The sequence below is a fragment of the Zootoca vivipara genome, chromosome 6, assembly GCF_963506605.1.
Source record: "Zootoca vivipara chromosome 6, rZooViv1.1, whole genome shotgun sequence".
In the NCBI taxonomy this organism is placed as follows: domain Eukaryota; kingdom Metazoa; phylum Chordata; class Lepidosauria; order Squamata; family Lacertidae; genus Zootoca; species Zootoca vivipara.
In genome coordinates, this window is record NC_083281.1 from 77886534 (window position 1) to 77903244 (window position 16711).

General features: G+C 47.5%; 1 protein-coding gene across 5 annotated transcripts in view; it reads right to left on the reverse strand.

The window, feature by feature from the left end:
* Window positions 1-16378, reverse strand: part of ARHGEF16 (Rho guanine nucleotide exchange factor 16) — a 40546-nt gene extending 24168 nt beyond the window's left edge. For 4 of the 5 annotated variants that reach the window (XR_009557811.1, XR_009557810.1, XR_004692887.2 and 1 more), the window contains exons 1-4: window positions 16159-16378; window positions 10079-10670; window positions 1820-1871; window positions 364-539 (exon numbers count right to left, since the gene is read on the reverse strand). Coding sequence is in view for 1 of the 5 variants with exons in the window: in XM_035121085.2 (XP_034976976.2) it covers window positions 364-539; window positions 1820-1871; window positions 10079-10642 (792 nt within the window). In the remaining 4 variants the exon portion in view is untranslated. Of the gene's footprint in view, window positions 1-363; window positions 540-1819; window positions 1872-10078; window positions 10671-15441; window positions 16113-16158 lie in introns of those variants that run through there. The other variant, XR_009557812.1, reaches the window with a different exon arrangement.
* Window positions 16379-16711: the final 333 nt, after the last annotated feature.

A 16711-nucleotide genomic window follows, 5' to 3' on the forward strand; every position in this document is an offset into this window, starting at 1 on the left:
GGCGCAAAAAGTATTTCTATAAGGGACCCAAAATGAAATGGAAGAAACTGACTGTCCTTCAAAACAGAAGAACCCCCCTTGTGGACCACAGACCACAGATGGGTGGGGCCAGTGGCCTTTCAATCACCTGATGTCACTGGTACATCATGTGCCCATGTACTAAATCGTCAGTGATCAGCTAGTGCTTTTCATCTTTGCTGTGCCTTTACCTGCTCTATAGCTGACATCACGTGTAGGTCAGGTGGGCATGTTCTGGCCAAAATGGACCAACTGGGAAGGCCTACTGGGCCTGATTAAAGGAGGTTCCCAGCTGCTGTTCTCAAAGACGGGGTCCCTCACCCTCTAGCAATCTCCCTTTCCTACCTCTGGCAGCTGGCTCCAGTTGATGTGAGCAGGCCTGTAGTTCTTCACCACAATGGTGGAGGAATCTGTGGCAGGAGGTTCCTCGGGGATGGTGTCCACCTCTAGGAGGTCATCATCTGACTCGTGGCTGATGGAGTTGAGACCTTTCTCGCGAATCTCTTGATACAGGCGGGGATCTGGGATAGAGAAGTGGTACGGATCAGCGATGCTGAGAAAACCTCAGGCTGCCCAAAGGTAACTCTCTGCTCCCCAAAGACACACACATTTTCCCTACCAATGTGCTAATGCTATGGAAGCGCATTACCAATATGAATCTTATATACCAAGAGTGGATGATGCGAGGCCCTAGACATTCCTGAACAACATCTCCCACCATCTCTGACCATTTGGGGCTGATGGGAGCTGGGATTCCCCAAAACATCTGTGGGTTTCACAGTACACTGGCTTTCCCTGCTATGCAGTAATAGTGAACTCGTTCTTCTGCATTTATATATTTTATGCAGCAAACATCAGAAGGATTTGGAGAAAACAAGGTTTGCTCAAGTATATTAAACAATATATTTTAGGGGAAAGAAAGCTTTCAAGGGGAATCAAGAGTCTCAGCTATGCATGCAGAAGTTCCCAGGTTCAATCCCCAGCATCTCTGGGTAGGTCTGGGGATGTCCCCTTGCCTAAAACCCCAAAGAGCTGTTGCCAGTCAATGTAACTAACCCTGAGCTGGATGGAACAGCGGTCTGACTCAGGAAAAGGCAGCTACCCATGTTAACAAGCTAAAGGGTGTGTGTGTGTGTGTGTGTGTGTGTGTGTGTGTGTGTGTGAGAGAGAGAGAGAGAGAGAGAGAGAGAGAGAGAGAGAGAGAGAGAGAGAGAGAGAGAGAGAGAGAGAGAGTGCAAATAGCCCAAACAACACTTGAAAATGGAGCCCGGAATGCTGCCTGACTGAAAGGGGTGGTTTGGGGGATGGAATGGAGTGTCCTGGAAGAGGGTTCAGTTGCCTGGCACCTTTAACAAAATCACTCCACACTGCAACATTTTGTTGCAGCTTCCACTTGTAATTCCCATCAAGAACTCACATGTTCCTAGGCATGGGGAGCGAGAGGGTTGCAGACAACCAAATTTTACTCCAGGTAGACCCATTGAATTTAATGGACCCAAGTTAGCCGTTCCTGTCAACGGTCCATTCATTTCAACGGGTTTACTCTTGAGTAGGGGGCTAGCACAAGACACAGCCCTGAGGATCCCTAGCTGAACTGACGTAAGAGTAGCCAGGCTGCCACTTCCTGTTGCCAAAAATTTTGGCACCTTGGGTTGACCGCCTGTTTTGAAACTGCTCCCAAAGGAACCAGGTTTTTTTTTTTAAGAGGTCCTATTGTGGAATGGATGCAAAGGGAAGACTCCCAGGATCAATCCAAAGTCCGACTAGGGGTGCCCTGGAATATCCTGGTCCATCTACTTACCATCTTTGAAGGAACCTCCATGCCAATTCATGCGCTTCCGACCAAAGTTTCTCTGTCAAACAGAGAGAGAAAATGAGGGGGGGGGGCGATCATAAGCAGCTATACAGACACTCCATTAAAAATAATAATAATCATATTGCAGACAGTGGTGGCTGGTGCCCATTTGTACTGGTGGGCTGGAAGGCAGGGAGACTAACAGTAGGTGGCGCTGGAGCCAATAACAGGCAGGCTCAGAACCAACGACATGCGGAGCCAACTATTTCTAGTTTTGTCCCCATCCTCTCCCTCTTGAGAGACAGACGGGGGTGGGTGGGAAACAAGTTTACTGTAGTATTATTATTATTATTATTATTATTATTATTATTATTATTAGTTTATTCAATTTATATACCGCCCTTTATCAAAAGATCCCAGGGTAAAGAGGAATGTTTTTGCCTGGTGCCTAAAGACATGCAATGATGGTGCCAGATGAGGCTCTCTGGGGAGAGCACTCCACAGTACAAAAGTAAAGTCTACTCTCACCCTACCCACCATTTCCATATGGCCCCCAGAAGGCTGCCTGGGAGGGAATGCGGCCCTCAATCTGAAAAAAAAAGTTTCCTGCCCCGAAGCACTATGAAATGCTAGACATTAGCAATGATTGAACCTTGCCAATCATTCAACGTTTTTGAGCAGAGATCGGAAGGCCATCGGCGACGTATGATCTAGTTGAGATTCCTGCATTGCACGGGGTTGGACTAGATGACCCTTGGGATCCCTCCCAACTCTACAGTTCTGTGATCTTGCTCCTTTTGTTTGAACAACTCTTGCTCCCGGACTCCCAGAAGTCTGAGTAAACTGAGAGCCAAGCCCCTTCGTATATTCAGCTGCTGCTGCTGCTGCTTCTCCCCCAAGTGTTTCTCAACCCCGCGGCCGGCTCAGACCTGTGTACAAACAACGTCCTAAGAGGATCATCCGGATTTGAGCTGAGGAAAACAATTGCCAGTCAGAGAATTATGTTGCAACCTCAGTTATGTATGCGGTCAAATTTGCAGCCCCAGATTGAAAACAAAAACAACCACCCAAAAAATCAGGCTTTTCTCTGGAAATACTGGGCGACGTTTTACAATGCAAGAAGGTGGTGCAGTGTCCAGAGGAAAAGGGGGCCTGCGATGAATAAGCACCACAAAGATTTGAGTTCAGCATTAAGGAGTTTCTAGCCTAGGCTTGCAGCCTAATAGACGTGAAACATAGGAAGCTTCTGTATGCAGAGTCATACCACTGGGTCCACCTAGCTCTGTTCTGCCAGCCCTGCCTGTCAGCAGCTCTCCAGCATTTCAGAAAGGGAGCCTTTCCCAGCCCTTCTTGGAGATGCTGGGGACTGAATTGGGGATGTTCTGCAAGCCAGAAACATGCTCTACCACTGCAATACAGCCCCTTCCCTAAATGTACAAAAGCCACTTTATATAGTTATATCTTTGGTCCCATCTAGGTCTGGTTTGTGAACACCAGTGTTTCCCAAAGTTGGGTCTCCAGCTGGTTTTGGACTACAATTCCCATCATCCCTAACCACTGGTTCTGCTAGCTGGGGATGATGAGAGTTGTAGTCCCAAAACAGCTGGAGACCCAACTTTGCGAAACACTGGCGTACACTGACCAGCAACAGTTCCCCAAGATTTCAGCCGAGACTCTCTCCAAATCCTACTTAGCGATGCCAGGAATTGAACCTTCTGCATGCAAAGCAGATGATCTACCATTAATGCATCAGCCACGCCCCCCAAAAGGGGTGGGGAAAGATGACGCTCATTTGCACATGCTAATATGTACGTGCATGAAATTGTACAATTGCAGATGCAATGTATATGCAGGTGCAGAGATAGTTCCTATAACTGAAATAGAAATACAATATATCTCACCCGAGTGGGAAAGAAGAGCCTGACCTCAGTGTCTGATCAATCTGCTGCCAGGGTGCTAACTGTAGATAGGCAGCTCTGAGCCCCCCCCCCCCGGCGCTCTCCCTTCTTGGGGTTCTTTTGTCCAAAGAGGTGATTGGTTTAAAGACAGAAAGAGGGCGGTCCTCTTTAAAGTAGACCACTTGGTCACCCAAAGCTGAATCTGGGGATTAGGCAAATGCATGGAGGACAACATCAATGGCAGCTAACCCTGACGGCTTTGTGCCTCGGAATGCCAGGTGCTGGGAACTGTAGGACACGAGACCACTGCTTGTGGGCTTCCCGTCACGGGTTATCTGGTTGGCCGCTGTCAAATGAGATGGGCCGCTGGCTTGACGCAGCAGACTCTTCTTATGTTCCTAATTTTCAGAAGCCACTGGGGTGGCTAAATATAGTACATGCAATTCACTCAAGCGGTTGCAGCCTTGCACACTTCCATCCATCCATCGATACATAGAGGGTGAGATAATGGGGGAGGGGGAACAATAAGAAATGTCCATGCAGGATGTGAGGGACAGGGGATATCGCGAAGTCCCTCCCCTCCTGAGTTCCAGCCCATCCCCGAGCGCAGGGGAAAGCAGGGAGAGTTCCGACTCAAGTGGGGAAGCAGGAAGTGGTGTCCGAGGCTCAGGCAGGGTAGAGGAGCCATCGTCCCAGGTGGGACAGGAAGGGGGAAGCAAGGGGGGCAGACCTATCCCCCCAACTCCGGAATTGCGCAGAAAACGTAGGGGGAAGAGGCTGGGTCTCCCCAAGTTGTTATGTTGGAGAAAAACGCGCCAAACGCCATTCGGAGGTTCTGACTCAAGCGGATAAGATGTGTCTCTGTAAATAGTACTGCCTTTAGCACTGTAAATACGCAGCACCAATAAAAAGATAAAATGCAGAGCCGTGTGGAGTCGTTACTCTGAAGTAGCCCACCCAGGCCACTGTGGCACAAGATCTCACAAGAGTCTCCACAACCCTCATGCAACCCTCCCAGAGGCTGGAAAGCAACGCTCACTCTGGGCAGGTAGGGAACTCTGGGCAGGTAGGGAACTCTGGGCAGGTAGGGAACTCTGGGCAGGTAGGGATGGTCATGTTTTTCGGGAGGAGTGGCAGTTCCACGGGGGTCTTCCTGTTTTATAAGATCTTGCCTTTATGTGTAGACACCCTGCCCCCTGAATGTAACATCCATGTAATTTGCGGGCCTAGTGTAAAATTCTTGCTATTCAAGAAAAAGGAAAAGGAAAAGGAAAAAAGTCCTTTCCTTTCCTCTCCTCTCCTCTCCTCCCCAAACCCAAACAGAAAACCAATTCTTGCAGCTTTGCACCATTGCATACAGGTGTGCTGAACACCTGGGCACAAAATCCTGTTTGTTTTCTACACAGCTGTGTGTAGCAAAATGCCAAGAGGCACTCCAAGGGTCCCTATTTTCCAGCGACATCTCCTGGATTTACAGAAGCCAACCTGGTTTCTGATTTGGTCCCAGAATGTCCCACTTTTTTCTTAGGACATGCCTATTCTCATCAGAAAAATGTTGGTGGGTAAAGGTAAAGGGACCCCTGACCATTAGGTCCAGTCGTGAACGACTCTGGGGTTGCAGCACTCATCTCGCTTTACTGGCCGAGGGAGCTGGCGTACAGCTTCCAGGTCATGTGGCCAGCATGACAAAGCCGCTTCTGGCGAACCAGAGCAGCGCACGGAAACGCCGTTTACCTTCCCATCGGAGCGGTACCTATTTATCTACTAGCAGTTTGACGTACTTTCGAACTGTTAGGTTGGCAGGAGCAGGGACCGAGCAACGGGAGCTCACCCCTTCGCGGGGATTCGAACTGCCGACCTTCCGATTGGCAAGCCCTAGGCTCAGTGGTTTAACCCATAGCACCACCCGCGTCCGGTGGGTATGGTAGGATGTCCCTATTTTCATAGGAGAAATGTTGGAGGGTATGGAGTTATCCAAACCCCAAGCCATTTGAAGGCAGCCCTGTATACGGAAGGGTTTTAAATGTTTAATGCTTTATTGTGCTTTTCTATATGTTCGAAGCCGCCCAGAGTAGCAGGGGAAACCCAGTCAGATGAGTGAGGCATAAATAGAACAACAACAACAAAACAACAACAACAACAACAACAACAACAACAACAACAACAACAACAACAATGGAATAGGATGTCCCTATTTTCATCAGAGAAATGTTGTACCATATGCAAAAAAGGATCCCTTGCCTTGCTTCTTAAGCCTTAAGAGGAAGTCACACAACCAAGGCCTTTCCCACAGGGCCTTAACCACTTGGTCAATGTGTGTGTCTCTCTCACATACACACCTTGCAACTTTGGTGTGTGCTCTTCTTTGCCTTATTTCAGTTTCACTTTCTCAACGTGAGTGATGGGGTGGGGGGAATCCAAGTTCCAAAGTGACTCAAGCTTTTGTTTAGTTTTCCAGTGACCTTTGCCCCCAACAGCCCTAACATTATCACTGAAGCAGGTCCCCATACTAGACTCCCACCCGCCTTGGGTCTTGTTGCAACACGTAGCCGATGAGCAAGCCTTGGTCTACTTGCTGCTGCCTCTTGTGGTGAGAGACAGAACTGCAGCTGCAGAACCTACCTACGGTACCTAGGCCAGAGGTGGTGAACCTCAGGCCCAGCGGGTGAAAGTGATCCTCCAAGCCTCTCCCTGCCCCCCCACTCTGATCTTCGGGAGTACCCTCAGGACATACCTTCCAAGCCCTACTTTGTGCCCTCAGATGGATCGCCATCACCTCTTCCACATTATGGACATTCCTGGCTGGGTGCAAGAGGTAAATCTCAAGGGAGCAGAAAGGGCCAGGCAGTGTATAATTGCAAGCGCCAGAGCCAGCTCATCTCCCAGGATTATTTCAGAAGCCAGGATGACTTCTGTAATTCCGGGAATATCCCAAGCAAACAGGGATGGTTGGAGGGTATGCCATACTGGGGGTCCCAGTTTACCAAACATAGAGCAAGGGTTGCTAACATGATGCCCTGCAGAGGTCTTTGGGACTCCTGCCTCTCAACAGCTCCTCCTACATCTGTTTGTTTGTTTGTTTCAAGTCTTTATATACCCTTTTCCCAAGTGCAGGACCCAAAGTGATTCGCAGCATACATCAAAACAGATTCAGCTACAAATGCACAAAACATTTAAAAAGCAATTAACAGTTAAATACAAGTGACCCCATTTAAACAACAGCCAGCAATGAAAACCATTTAAAAGCACAACACACATATCCAACCCCCCAACCCCCCAAAAATATACAACCCTCCCTTCAGAAGACCCTGCCACAACAGTCAGTTACTGGCCAAAGACCTGTCTGAACAAATAAAGTATTTGCTTTTTCCTGAAAGGAAAGCAGAGAGGAGACTGCACTAGCCTCCTGTAGAAGGGAGTTTCACTATCTGGGAGCAGCCACCAAGAAGTCCCTGTCTCATGCCTCCCCCGAAGATTTCAAAGCCTGGGCAGGCTAATATAAGGAGGGTCATAACCAATGCTGTGAATTGCACTGAAGCCAGCACTTTCCATTAAAAAAAATGAATCACAAATTGGCCACCCTTGCATCCATTTTCTGATTCAAGCCACATCTGCTGCTTGTGGTCCTTCGAAAATCTAAGCGGAGCGCATGAACTCTGCCATAGATCCATGGCAAGGTTCCCCTCTCCTTCCAAGTTTCCAGGAGAGGAAAGCTCAGTTGCGTGGACTCTTGTGCTGAAAAGGTCCATCCCTGTGCTTCACCCTCCCCTTTCCAATTCACTCCAAATCTCCCTGGAAAAGTTGATAGAAACCCCAAAGTCATCTTCAAATAGAGAGCGTGATTAACTCCCCAGTTCCCGGGGATCTATCAAAGGCAGCACCATATCCTGAATCCAGATGGCACTGGATTTGCTTTGCTCACTTCTGGAACAGACAGAGTTAACTTGTTTTGTTTTAAAATGCAAGTGTGACCTCTGACCCTCCGCTGGCCAGGCCTCAGCTAATCAGGGCAGTAATTCAGGCCAGCTGCGGCTAAACTGGAGCTCCGCATGCATTTGTCCAATCCGGAATAAAAGCATTTGGGACGAGGATGCAAGCTTGAACACTTTGGAAACAAAGTACAATTTCATTACGTGGGATCCTAGAGTTGGAAGGGAGCTCCCTTCCCTAAGGGTCATATCTCCCTTTTGGTTTGTTTTTCTTTTTTCTTTTTCTTTTTCTATTATGTTATTTCTTATACAATATTATACACACATACATTGTTGCTACTACATCATTAAACATTTGTTGCATTTTCAAAGTACTTGCTTCTTCTTCCCTTCTTTCTGTGTTATTTGTGTTAAATCAAATACAGATACATAAATCAAATTTCGTCAAATATCCTTAGTCAAACCTAACAAATTAAATCAAAAATATTGACTTCCCGTCACCTCCCGAAGTGCACCACATCTATATTACTAATGTACATACTTTCCTCTTCGTTTTCTTATTGTCTCTTTTGTACATCAAAGATCCAATCATACCGACATATCTTATAAGTTATAAGTTTGCGTTATAAGACAGTCATTCCAAGGCTACCATGGAAATTACATTATTGTTATTATTTTCTTGCAGATATCTTTTAAACATTTTTTCACAAACGCCTGTTTAGTGTTTCCCCTTAAATTATCTGTTAATTGAGCCAATTCCACAAAGTCTAGCAGTTTGTTTTGCCACTCTGTTACTGTTGGGATTTTGTCCCCTTTCCAGTTTGCAGCTATTAGCAAACAGGCTGCAGCTGTCGCATATAGGAAGATCTCTCTGTTACTTACAGGTATATCTTTACTCAGGATTCCCAGAAGAAATGCCTCTGGTCTTTTTATAAAAGTTACTCTAAAGATCTTTTTCATTTCTTCATATACAAAATTCTAAAAAATTTCAGCACCCCCACCACACCTAAGGGCAGGGGCCCCAAACTAAGGCCCGGGGGCCGGATGCGGCCCAATCGCCTTTTAAATCCAGTCCGCGGACGGTCCGGGAATCAGCATGTTTTTACTGAGTAGAATGTGGCCTTTATTTAAAATGCATCTCTGGGTTATTCGTGGGGCATAGGAATTCGTTCATTTCCCCCCCCCCCAAAAAAATATAGTACGGCCCCCCACAAGGTCTGAGGGACAGTGGACCGGCCCCCTGCTGAAAAAGTTTGCTGACCCTTGCCTAAGGGTCATATCTTCCAACCCCCTGCAATGCAGAGATCACTGCGAATCATGAGTACTTCTCGAGTTTCAGAATCCAAACTGTGGTCTGAGTGAACAATTGCACCTGCAAGCCATGGTTTGGAGTCCCTCAACATCTGGAGGGCACCAGGTTGGGGAAGGTGGCACTGTCAGGTCTACGGCAGCTTAGCTTTCCCCTTTCCTGAGGTAGGGTGGAAGGCACTACGGGGCTTTTGGAGTGCCCACCTGAAACACTCCTGAAATCTCAAGCATCTTCTGGGTGAATGCTGGCTAGGGCCATGCTGGCTAGGGACTGATGGGAATTATGAGTCCAACAACAACTGAAGACACATTGCCGGCTTCCCTGCAAAATGAGAGCCAGCAGACCAGGAGAGACCAGGTTCGAATCCTGCCCCCCTCAGCCATGAAGCTCATTGGGTGACCTTGGGCCAGTCGCTGCCTCTTGGCTTAACCCACCTCACAGGGATGTGGTGGAGATTAAAAGAGCAGGCTACCTGCTTCAACAGCTGGTTGAGTTGCAAAACAATGAAGCTTGGAACGGTGCAATGGAGAACTTATGAAACGGCACTGGAATACTAGCTCTGCCTAAGGTATGGTGGAGAACAGCAACAACTGACAAAAAGTAGACATAATACAGTACAAGGACAGGAAGAAACATCATGGACAGAATAATAGCCACACACAAAGAACAACAAAGAGAGAGTTTGAATGCTTCATCTGGAAGACTGTAAATTATTTGATGTGTTAATGCGAATGGAAGTCGTTAAAATTGCAGCTGCAGTATAAGTGCTTGTTATTCTGACTGGGGTGCAATTGGGATTTATACGTTTTTGGAACGCAGAGTTAAAGTGAATTATCAAGCCATCAATTCTAGCACGCGGGCGGGGGGGGGGGGATGGGACAAAATAACATAATTTGGCATCTGAACAATTGGCATTATTGATTGTATTATAATTTGGTATTGTGACAATGAGGCTTTTATTGGGTCATTGTACCTGAAAACTAATATAAAATTATTACACATAAAAGAGCGGGTCACCTTGAGCTCCGCCCATGGAGAAAAAAGGTGGAATAGAAATGCAATAAACAACAACAACAACAGTGGATTATAGGCTATTCTAGAGGGCACAGTGGCGGTATGAAGGACCTACCTTCTGCCTTCCAGGGCTACGGGCTCCTTGGCCATTGGTTTCTTCACACAGTGGCTTCAGGCTGCCCCCGACAATTTTTGAGGGCTCTGTGGGCTCGCCGTTCCCTAGGCCCTTCATGGCGGCCCGGTATGACATGCTGCGGAGGTTGCGCTTGAGCGTCCCTCCATCCAGCTCTGCTTCCTCGGGGTCGTCAAACGAAATGCTGGGGGCCGACATGCGCTTGGGGTCCAATCGGGCGGCTTCCTTGCTCAAGACGACCGCCGAGAAGCTCTGGTGCCGAGAGGGGACCTTGGGCTTGGGTCCCTCCGCCAGGCCCTTGGGGATGAGCTGCTGGGTGCCCACCTTGAGGGCGGCTGGGCTTTGGGTGCTGAGGATGATCCGGCGGGCCCCAGTGGGCGACGGGGAACGCTCGGCCAAGAAGGCAGGGCCGTCCAGCGGGCCCAGGGAGCTGCGCTTGCCATTTGGGGACACATTATTGGCGCTGAGGCGCAAATCCGAGCCGACCTGGTGCTCCAGCAAAACGGCCTTGTCTCCCAAGGAGCCAGTCGAATGGCGCTGAGACATGGCGCCGGCGTCTGCAGATTTGTGGGGCCTGGAGAAAGGAAGAAAAACCATCAGGGATGGAGTTTTCCAGCACAGGAAGCAAATAAAATATGGGAGTCTCTAGGGATCTGAATCTGCCAAAGCCATGACATAATAAACATGTGAAGACCATTTGGGTGGTTTCATTCAGAATCCCTGAGGAAAATATATTTATTACTCATTTTGGAGTAGGTAGTAACACTTAAATGAAAAAATTGTTTTAAAATACAGTGGTATCTGTATTTTTGGCAGGGGGTTGGACTGGATGGCCCTTGTGGTCTCTTCCAATTCTATGATTCTATGATCTCGGATGTCGAACGTTATCCTTTCCGGAAGGATGTTCAACTTCTGAAACATTTGATTTCCGAGGCGTGGCTTCTGATTGGCTCTTGCAACCGGAAGAGCCAATCGGAAGCCGCTTGTCCGCCACGTCGGATGTTCAGCTTCCAAAAAAATGTTCAGAAACCGGATCACTTACTTCTGAGTTTTTGACGTTCAGGAGCTGAAATGTTCAGCAACGGAGACGATCGAAAACTTGAGGTTTGACTGTACCAGGATATTGTCTTATGATATTCTCAGTTGGAGCTAAATTTACTAAGCATTCCAAATTGTAACATTATTTCACAGGTGGCAATTTTTTGCCCTGCAGTTGAAAATGAATATTTTTGTTTGTTTGTTCTGTAATCTAACATCATGGGGTGAGTTAATTTTTCAACAATAATTACGCCCCAGACTTAACTATGCCAGAAATCCTTATTTAATTTGTCTAAATATTTCCTTTTCTTGTGACAACCATAAGAAGGCCATCTGTCACGTACAATCTAGTTGAGATGTCTGCATTGCAGAAGGTTGAACTAGATGACCCTTGGGGTCACTTCCAAGTCTACAGTTGTATGATTCTATGAATAAATATACTCAATTCTTTCCAAGCCACTTTCCATTTGGCCCACCCCATATCGCCAAGAGAGGAACCACCATAAATTCTTGCTTTCTTCTTAAATTAATTTCTAGGAACAACATCTTCCCGAAAGCTGCTGCTGAGTGACATTCCTACAGTAAGTGGAAATATGTACCTTCATGGGGCGTGTTTTTTAAAAAAAACAATTGGGGTGGTTAATAGGTCATAAAATCACCTGTGCATAGTACCACATAAACATTAGCTTAGCATAGTATTAAATCTTTGCTGAGGTTGATTTCATAGGCACCTTGTTGCTTATTCATTCCCATCGAAGCGGTCAATTTCTTAACAAGACTGTTCGAGGCCGCAGAAATCTTTCAGCTTGCAAAGACTAGGGGGAACAAAGGCTGTCCAACAAAGGCTGTCCAACCTGTTGGGTTAGTTTTTAAGCTGACTTCCAACTACTGTAGTATTCTCTTCCAGTTTTCTATAGCGGGTTGGGGCACAAAAAGGTACAGTATTCTTAATTCAGCTGTCTCTGTAAAAGGGCGGGGAGCTCCTCTTCCAGATACCTTACATGCAACTCCTAGATATTTGGGGGTCCCAGGACAGAGTTGTTTTCATACTAGCTTGGATGCAGTAAGTTTTCCCCTCCGTTCCTTCTTCCTTTGGAAGGATTCTGGAGGCATGCTACAGGATTCTGGAGCATGTTCAGGCATGCTACAACACCCCTATTTATATCCCTCCAAGGAGCGCACGGTTCTCCCTGCCCCCACTTTATCCTCACAACAACCCTGTGAGGTAGGTTAGGCTGAGAGATGTTGACTGGCACAAGATAGCCAGGGAAATTCATGACTACTAGGCACAATGGCTGTTTCCTGCCTCCACTGCTGGGGGCGGAATGCCTCTGAATGACAGCTGCTGGGCATCCAGAGAAAAGAGAGCAGCTGTGCTTCAGTTCTGCTTGTAGCCTTCCCTGGGTGGCATCTGGGCAGCCTATGTGGGGACAAGATTCTGGGCTAGATGGGCCACTGGCTTTTCTTAACAGCTGAGAGGGCAATCTGAACCCTGGTCTCCCAGGTTTGACGCTCTTAATTGCTACACCCAGAAACCACAGACACCCCCCCCCCTGATTATTTAATACGAATGAGGGCATGCAAAAGAGGAAATAATGGATGCAAGAAATGTAGGAGCTGATTTTGTGTTTAATTCACAAATCTCACTCATCACTGTTCCTGAAACGCACCATTGAAAATTGTTCTCGGAGAAAAGCCACAATTGGATATTCGCACATATCCTAGCACAGATTTTAATCAGGCTGCTCTGCCTTTCCATGCCTGCAGGCAGGTGAGTTTGGGAAAGCGGGCACCAGGTTAAGCAGAGGCTGAATTCTTAAGGGCTCTACAGATGAAACAAAGTACCTTTAACTCCTAGGAATAATGATATTGATGATGGTGGTGGTTGTGGTGGAGCTATGCACTGCAGCTAATTGCTGCAATGCCTGGACATTTCTTTATTTACAACCCGCACCTGTTGAGACATGTTATCTAGTGTGCAAGGTAAGATTGCATTATTTACTCCACCAGCATTCCTTCCAACCCTTAAGGAGCGGAAACTCCCTTTGATTTCTCGGTTGGCAGGTTGGGGCACGGCCGGAGCAGGCAGCGAAAGAGAACGCACAGGTGAAGAAAACAAAAAGCAGCGAGACTCAAATTTGGGAAACCCTGGACTAGATGATCCTCAGGGTCCCTCCCAACTCCATGATTCTATGATGTCAAGGCCAAGATCGGGATATGGATAAGGTGGGGAAATGCAAAAAAAGAGGAACAGGGTGGGGTGTGCCCCTGCATCTAATAGTTATGTAGAAGAACAAATCGGCTCTAGGTAACAAGCTACACCTGCAGAAACTCCATCTTCTGCCCAACTATTAAAGACACAGGAGGCCTCTATCCTCTACAGTTCCTATCTGACCCTAGTTGCACATATTTTCAACCATGGTGGTGGGGCCACACAGAGCAATGCTGGAACAATTAGCTTCCTCAATGAGAGCTAGTGCCACGTGCTGGCTGAACAAACAAGCAGGAATGTTCCCGGTTCAAATTTCTCATTGGCTATGAACCTGCTGGCAGTTCTGTTGGTATTATTATTATTATTATTATTTCTTCTGAGGATCATACTGTTGACTCCTCCTGCAGGGCTCTCATTAAAAAATTACTTAAGTCATGTATACAAAGGGCTTTCAACATTCTAAGTGCTACACTGTGCTGTTCATAACAATTTGTCTTGTTGGATTTACAAGTACTGGGCCACAGTCAAAAGCACAGGAGCCAGGTTGGTAAAAAAACATGCAGGCAAAACTGGCTAGCATCAACTGCTGAGGCAGGGGGTAATAAATAAAAAGGGAATCAGAGAATCATAAAATTGTAGAGATGGAAGGGACCCAAAGGGCCATCTAGCCCCAGCTCCCTGCAATGCAGGAATCACAGCTAGCCATACAGGACTAGCAGTCAGGTGTGATTCAATAACCACATTCAGATGAAAATTAAAGCCTGTTTATATGGGGAGTGCATCTGCTTTGGATGCAGAAAGTCACAGGTTCAATTCCCACCATCTCCAGGCAGGACTGAAAATGTTCCCTTTTCTGAAACCATGGAGAGCTGCTGCCAGTTAGTGTAGAAAATACTGAGCTAGCTGGTGGATCAAAGGCCTATGGTTCTCTCCCAGGACACTTTCAGATTCACCATTTCCAGGTGTGATTCCATCATGTACCAGCAAATTAGGGTTGCACAATTCAAGTTAATTTGGCTCTCTCAACAAACCTGCTTCCCTGCAAAATTTGGACTTTTTGCGGTAAGAGAAGCGAGGTGGAAATGCACCAGAAAGTGTGAAATAGCACTGGGCTTGACTCAGTGTCATATAACCTCCTTGCAAAAGAAACAGAATGAGTACTCAACAAATAGCCGCTGCTATCTAACCTCCCCACAAATTTTCTGCAAAGGAATCAGGACGGATGCTCAGTAAATAGGTCACCTGGAACCAATCCGAGTTTCCAGGAAGGAGGTAAACTTTAGGGTTATAGCTCCTATCCAATGTTACCCTACTCACTGTAGAGCCATTGAAATTAATGGACATAGCTAACTTAGGCCCATTGATTTCAGTGAGTCTGCTCTAAGTAGGACCAACCTTGGAAACAACCTGATATGACTAGTTTCACTTTCAAGCCTTTCCGTGAACCCAGGAGAATGCCAGCAAGCCTAAGCAGCTTGTAAGCTTTTACTTAGTCAACCCGTTCCCAGCCAAAGCACTTTAAATACTGAAAAGCTTGATCCTAACAGTGCCCCCCCCCAGCAGTGTCTATGGCTTTCAAACAGATCCCTTTTATTCAGACCTTGATTTCCCCAAACTATTCTCTGCAGGCTGACCCTATCCAGGTTCACTCTTAAATCAGTGTGACTTAATTTACTCCCAGAGAGGCAGCATGGTGCTAGACATTTTTACTTGGGAGTAAGTGCCAGCATATTCATTGGGCCTGCACAGGATTTCACCATGGGCACCTGCAATCCTTTTGGGGAGCGGTGGGGGGGGGAAGAAACAGAGCACCTAAAGCGAGGGGGGAATAATTACACACACACAGAGAGAGAGAGAGAGAGGGGGGGGGAGAGAGAGAGAGTAGCGTCTACACATTTTGCTTCATTTCACAGATTCTACAAACTTACTCTTTGTTTCTGTTTGGGATATCTGGGATTTTTTGGGGGGAGGGGAAGGAAGGGGCACAGTTGCGCCCACCCACCGTGCAGTGGATACACATGTATTACACGCAGGAAAGCTACACTCATCAATTACTAAAACAAAACAAAATATTACAACCCTCTATTATGCTTACTCGAGTAAATCCGATTGCACTCAGCTGGGTCATCACGCACAAGAAGCCCGCCCCCCTCCACGCCAAGCGCGCGCCACAATCCAGTGTGGACTGAGACTCAGGAGTAAGTTCCACTTCGACGATGCACCGCTTACGTCAGAGTAAAAGGTGCCTGTTGCAATTTTCCAGCCAATCTCCTTTTAACCCTTTGTACACCGTGCGCCACGGATGCGATCCTCGGGCCGCCTTCCACAGAAGGAAGTCCTCTTATAAACAACAGGGGCCTGTATCCTGCGGGAGCCCTGCTCAGAGTAGACCCGCTGAAATTAGAAGATCCAGGCCTGGGAAATGATCGGACCCCTGCTAGCCTAGATTTCGCCCCCCAGGATTTGCAAGGGGGTCGGACACTGATTTGTTCCTTTAGTGCACAATGGATCGTGCGGAGCAGCTTTGCTTTATTAACTGCTGGGGCGCCCTTTTCTAAGCGGGATACATACGACCCGCGGAGGTGACTGCCTGAACGCCCACGATTTGAAACGGAGCCACGCAACTCCAAATCACAGCTCCCCAAAATCAAGGCGCGCGCGGGGTGGGGGAGAGGTGCGAAGAGCCTCCCTCCCAGGAAGCAAGTGGGCAAACTATGCCTTGTCCTCCTTTGATCAGCGAGCTAACTTTCCCACGCGCGCGCGCACACACCCAAAACAAACCCCCGCGCGCTCACCCTCCAAACGCGCTCACCTTCTTTACGTCTCCATTGGGGCTCAGTCTCCAGCGTCAACGGGGCGCCATAGTCCTCGGCCTGGGACAAAAAAGAAAAAAAGCAAAGCACAGGTGTCGCCTGAGAAGGGGGACTCCACCCTCCGAGGAGGAGCCTGAGATCGAAGTGCACCTGGGCAAGTCCTCCCACTTCGCTCTCTTTCTCCAGATGCGGCGCAAGAGCCGACGGGTCTCTCTTGCAGCCAGCCAGCCAGCCTTGCCAATTCGGGGCTTCGGCGTCCCAAACACTTCCTCTGAACTTCCTTTAACTCTTCCAGGCCGGGCAGATTCCCACGCGGGCGTCAAGTTACAAAAGGTTCAACCCTCTGCCGCGTTAACCAGCAAAACGCAACGCAGGGAGTTGCATTTTTTATATATATATATAAAAGTCATTTCTTGTGTTTTTTACAGTGTCCTAACCTACATAGCTTCGCCTCCGGACATTTGTCTTATACTGAGTCTATCTAGGTGCTGCTGGAAGGATTTTTTTTTTTTAGCTCAGTAATGTCCTCACTGACTACCGGTCAGTGCAGCG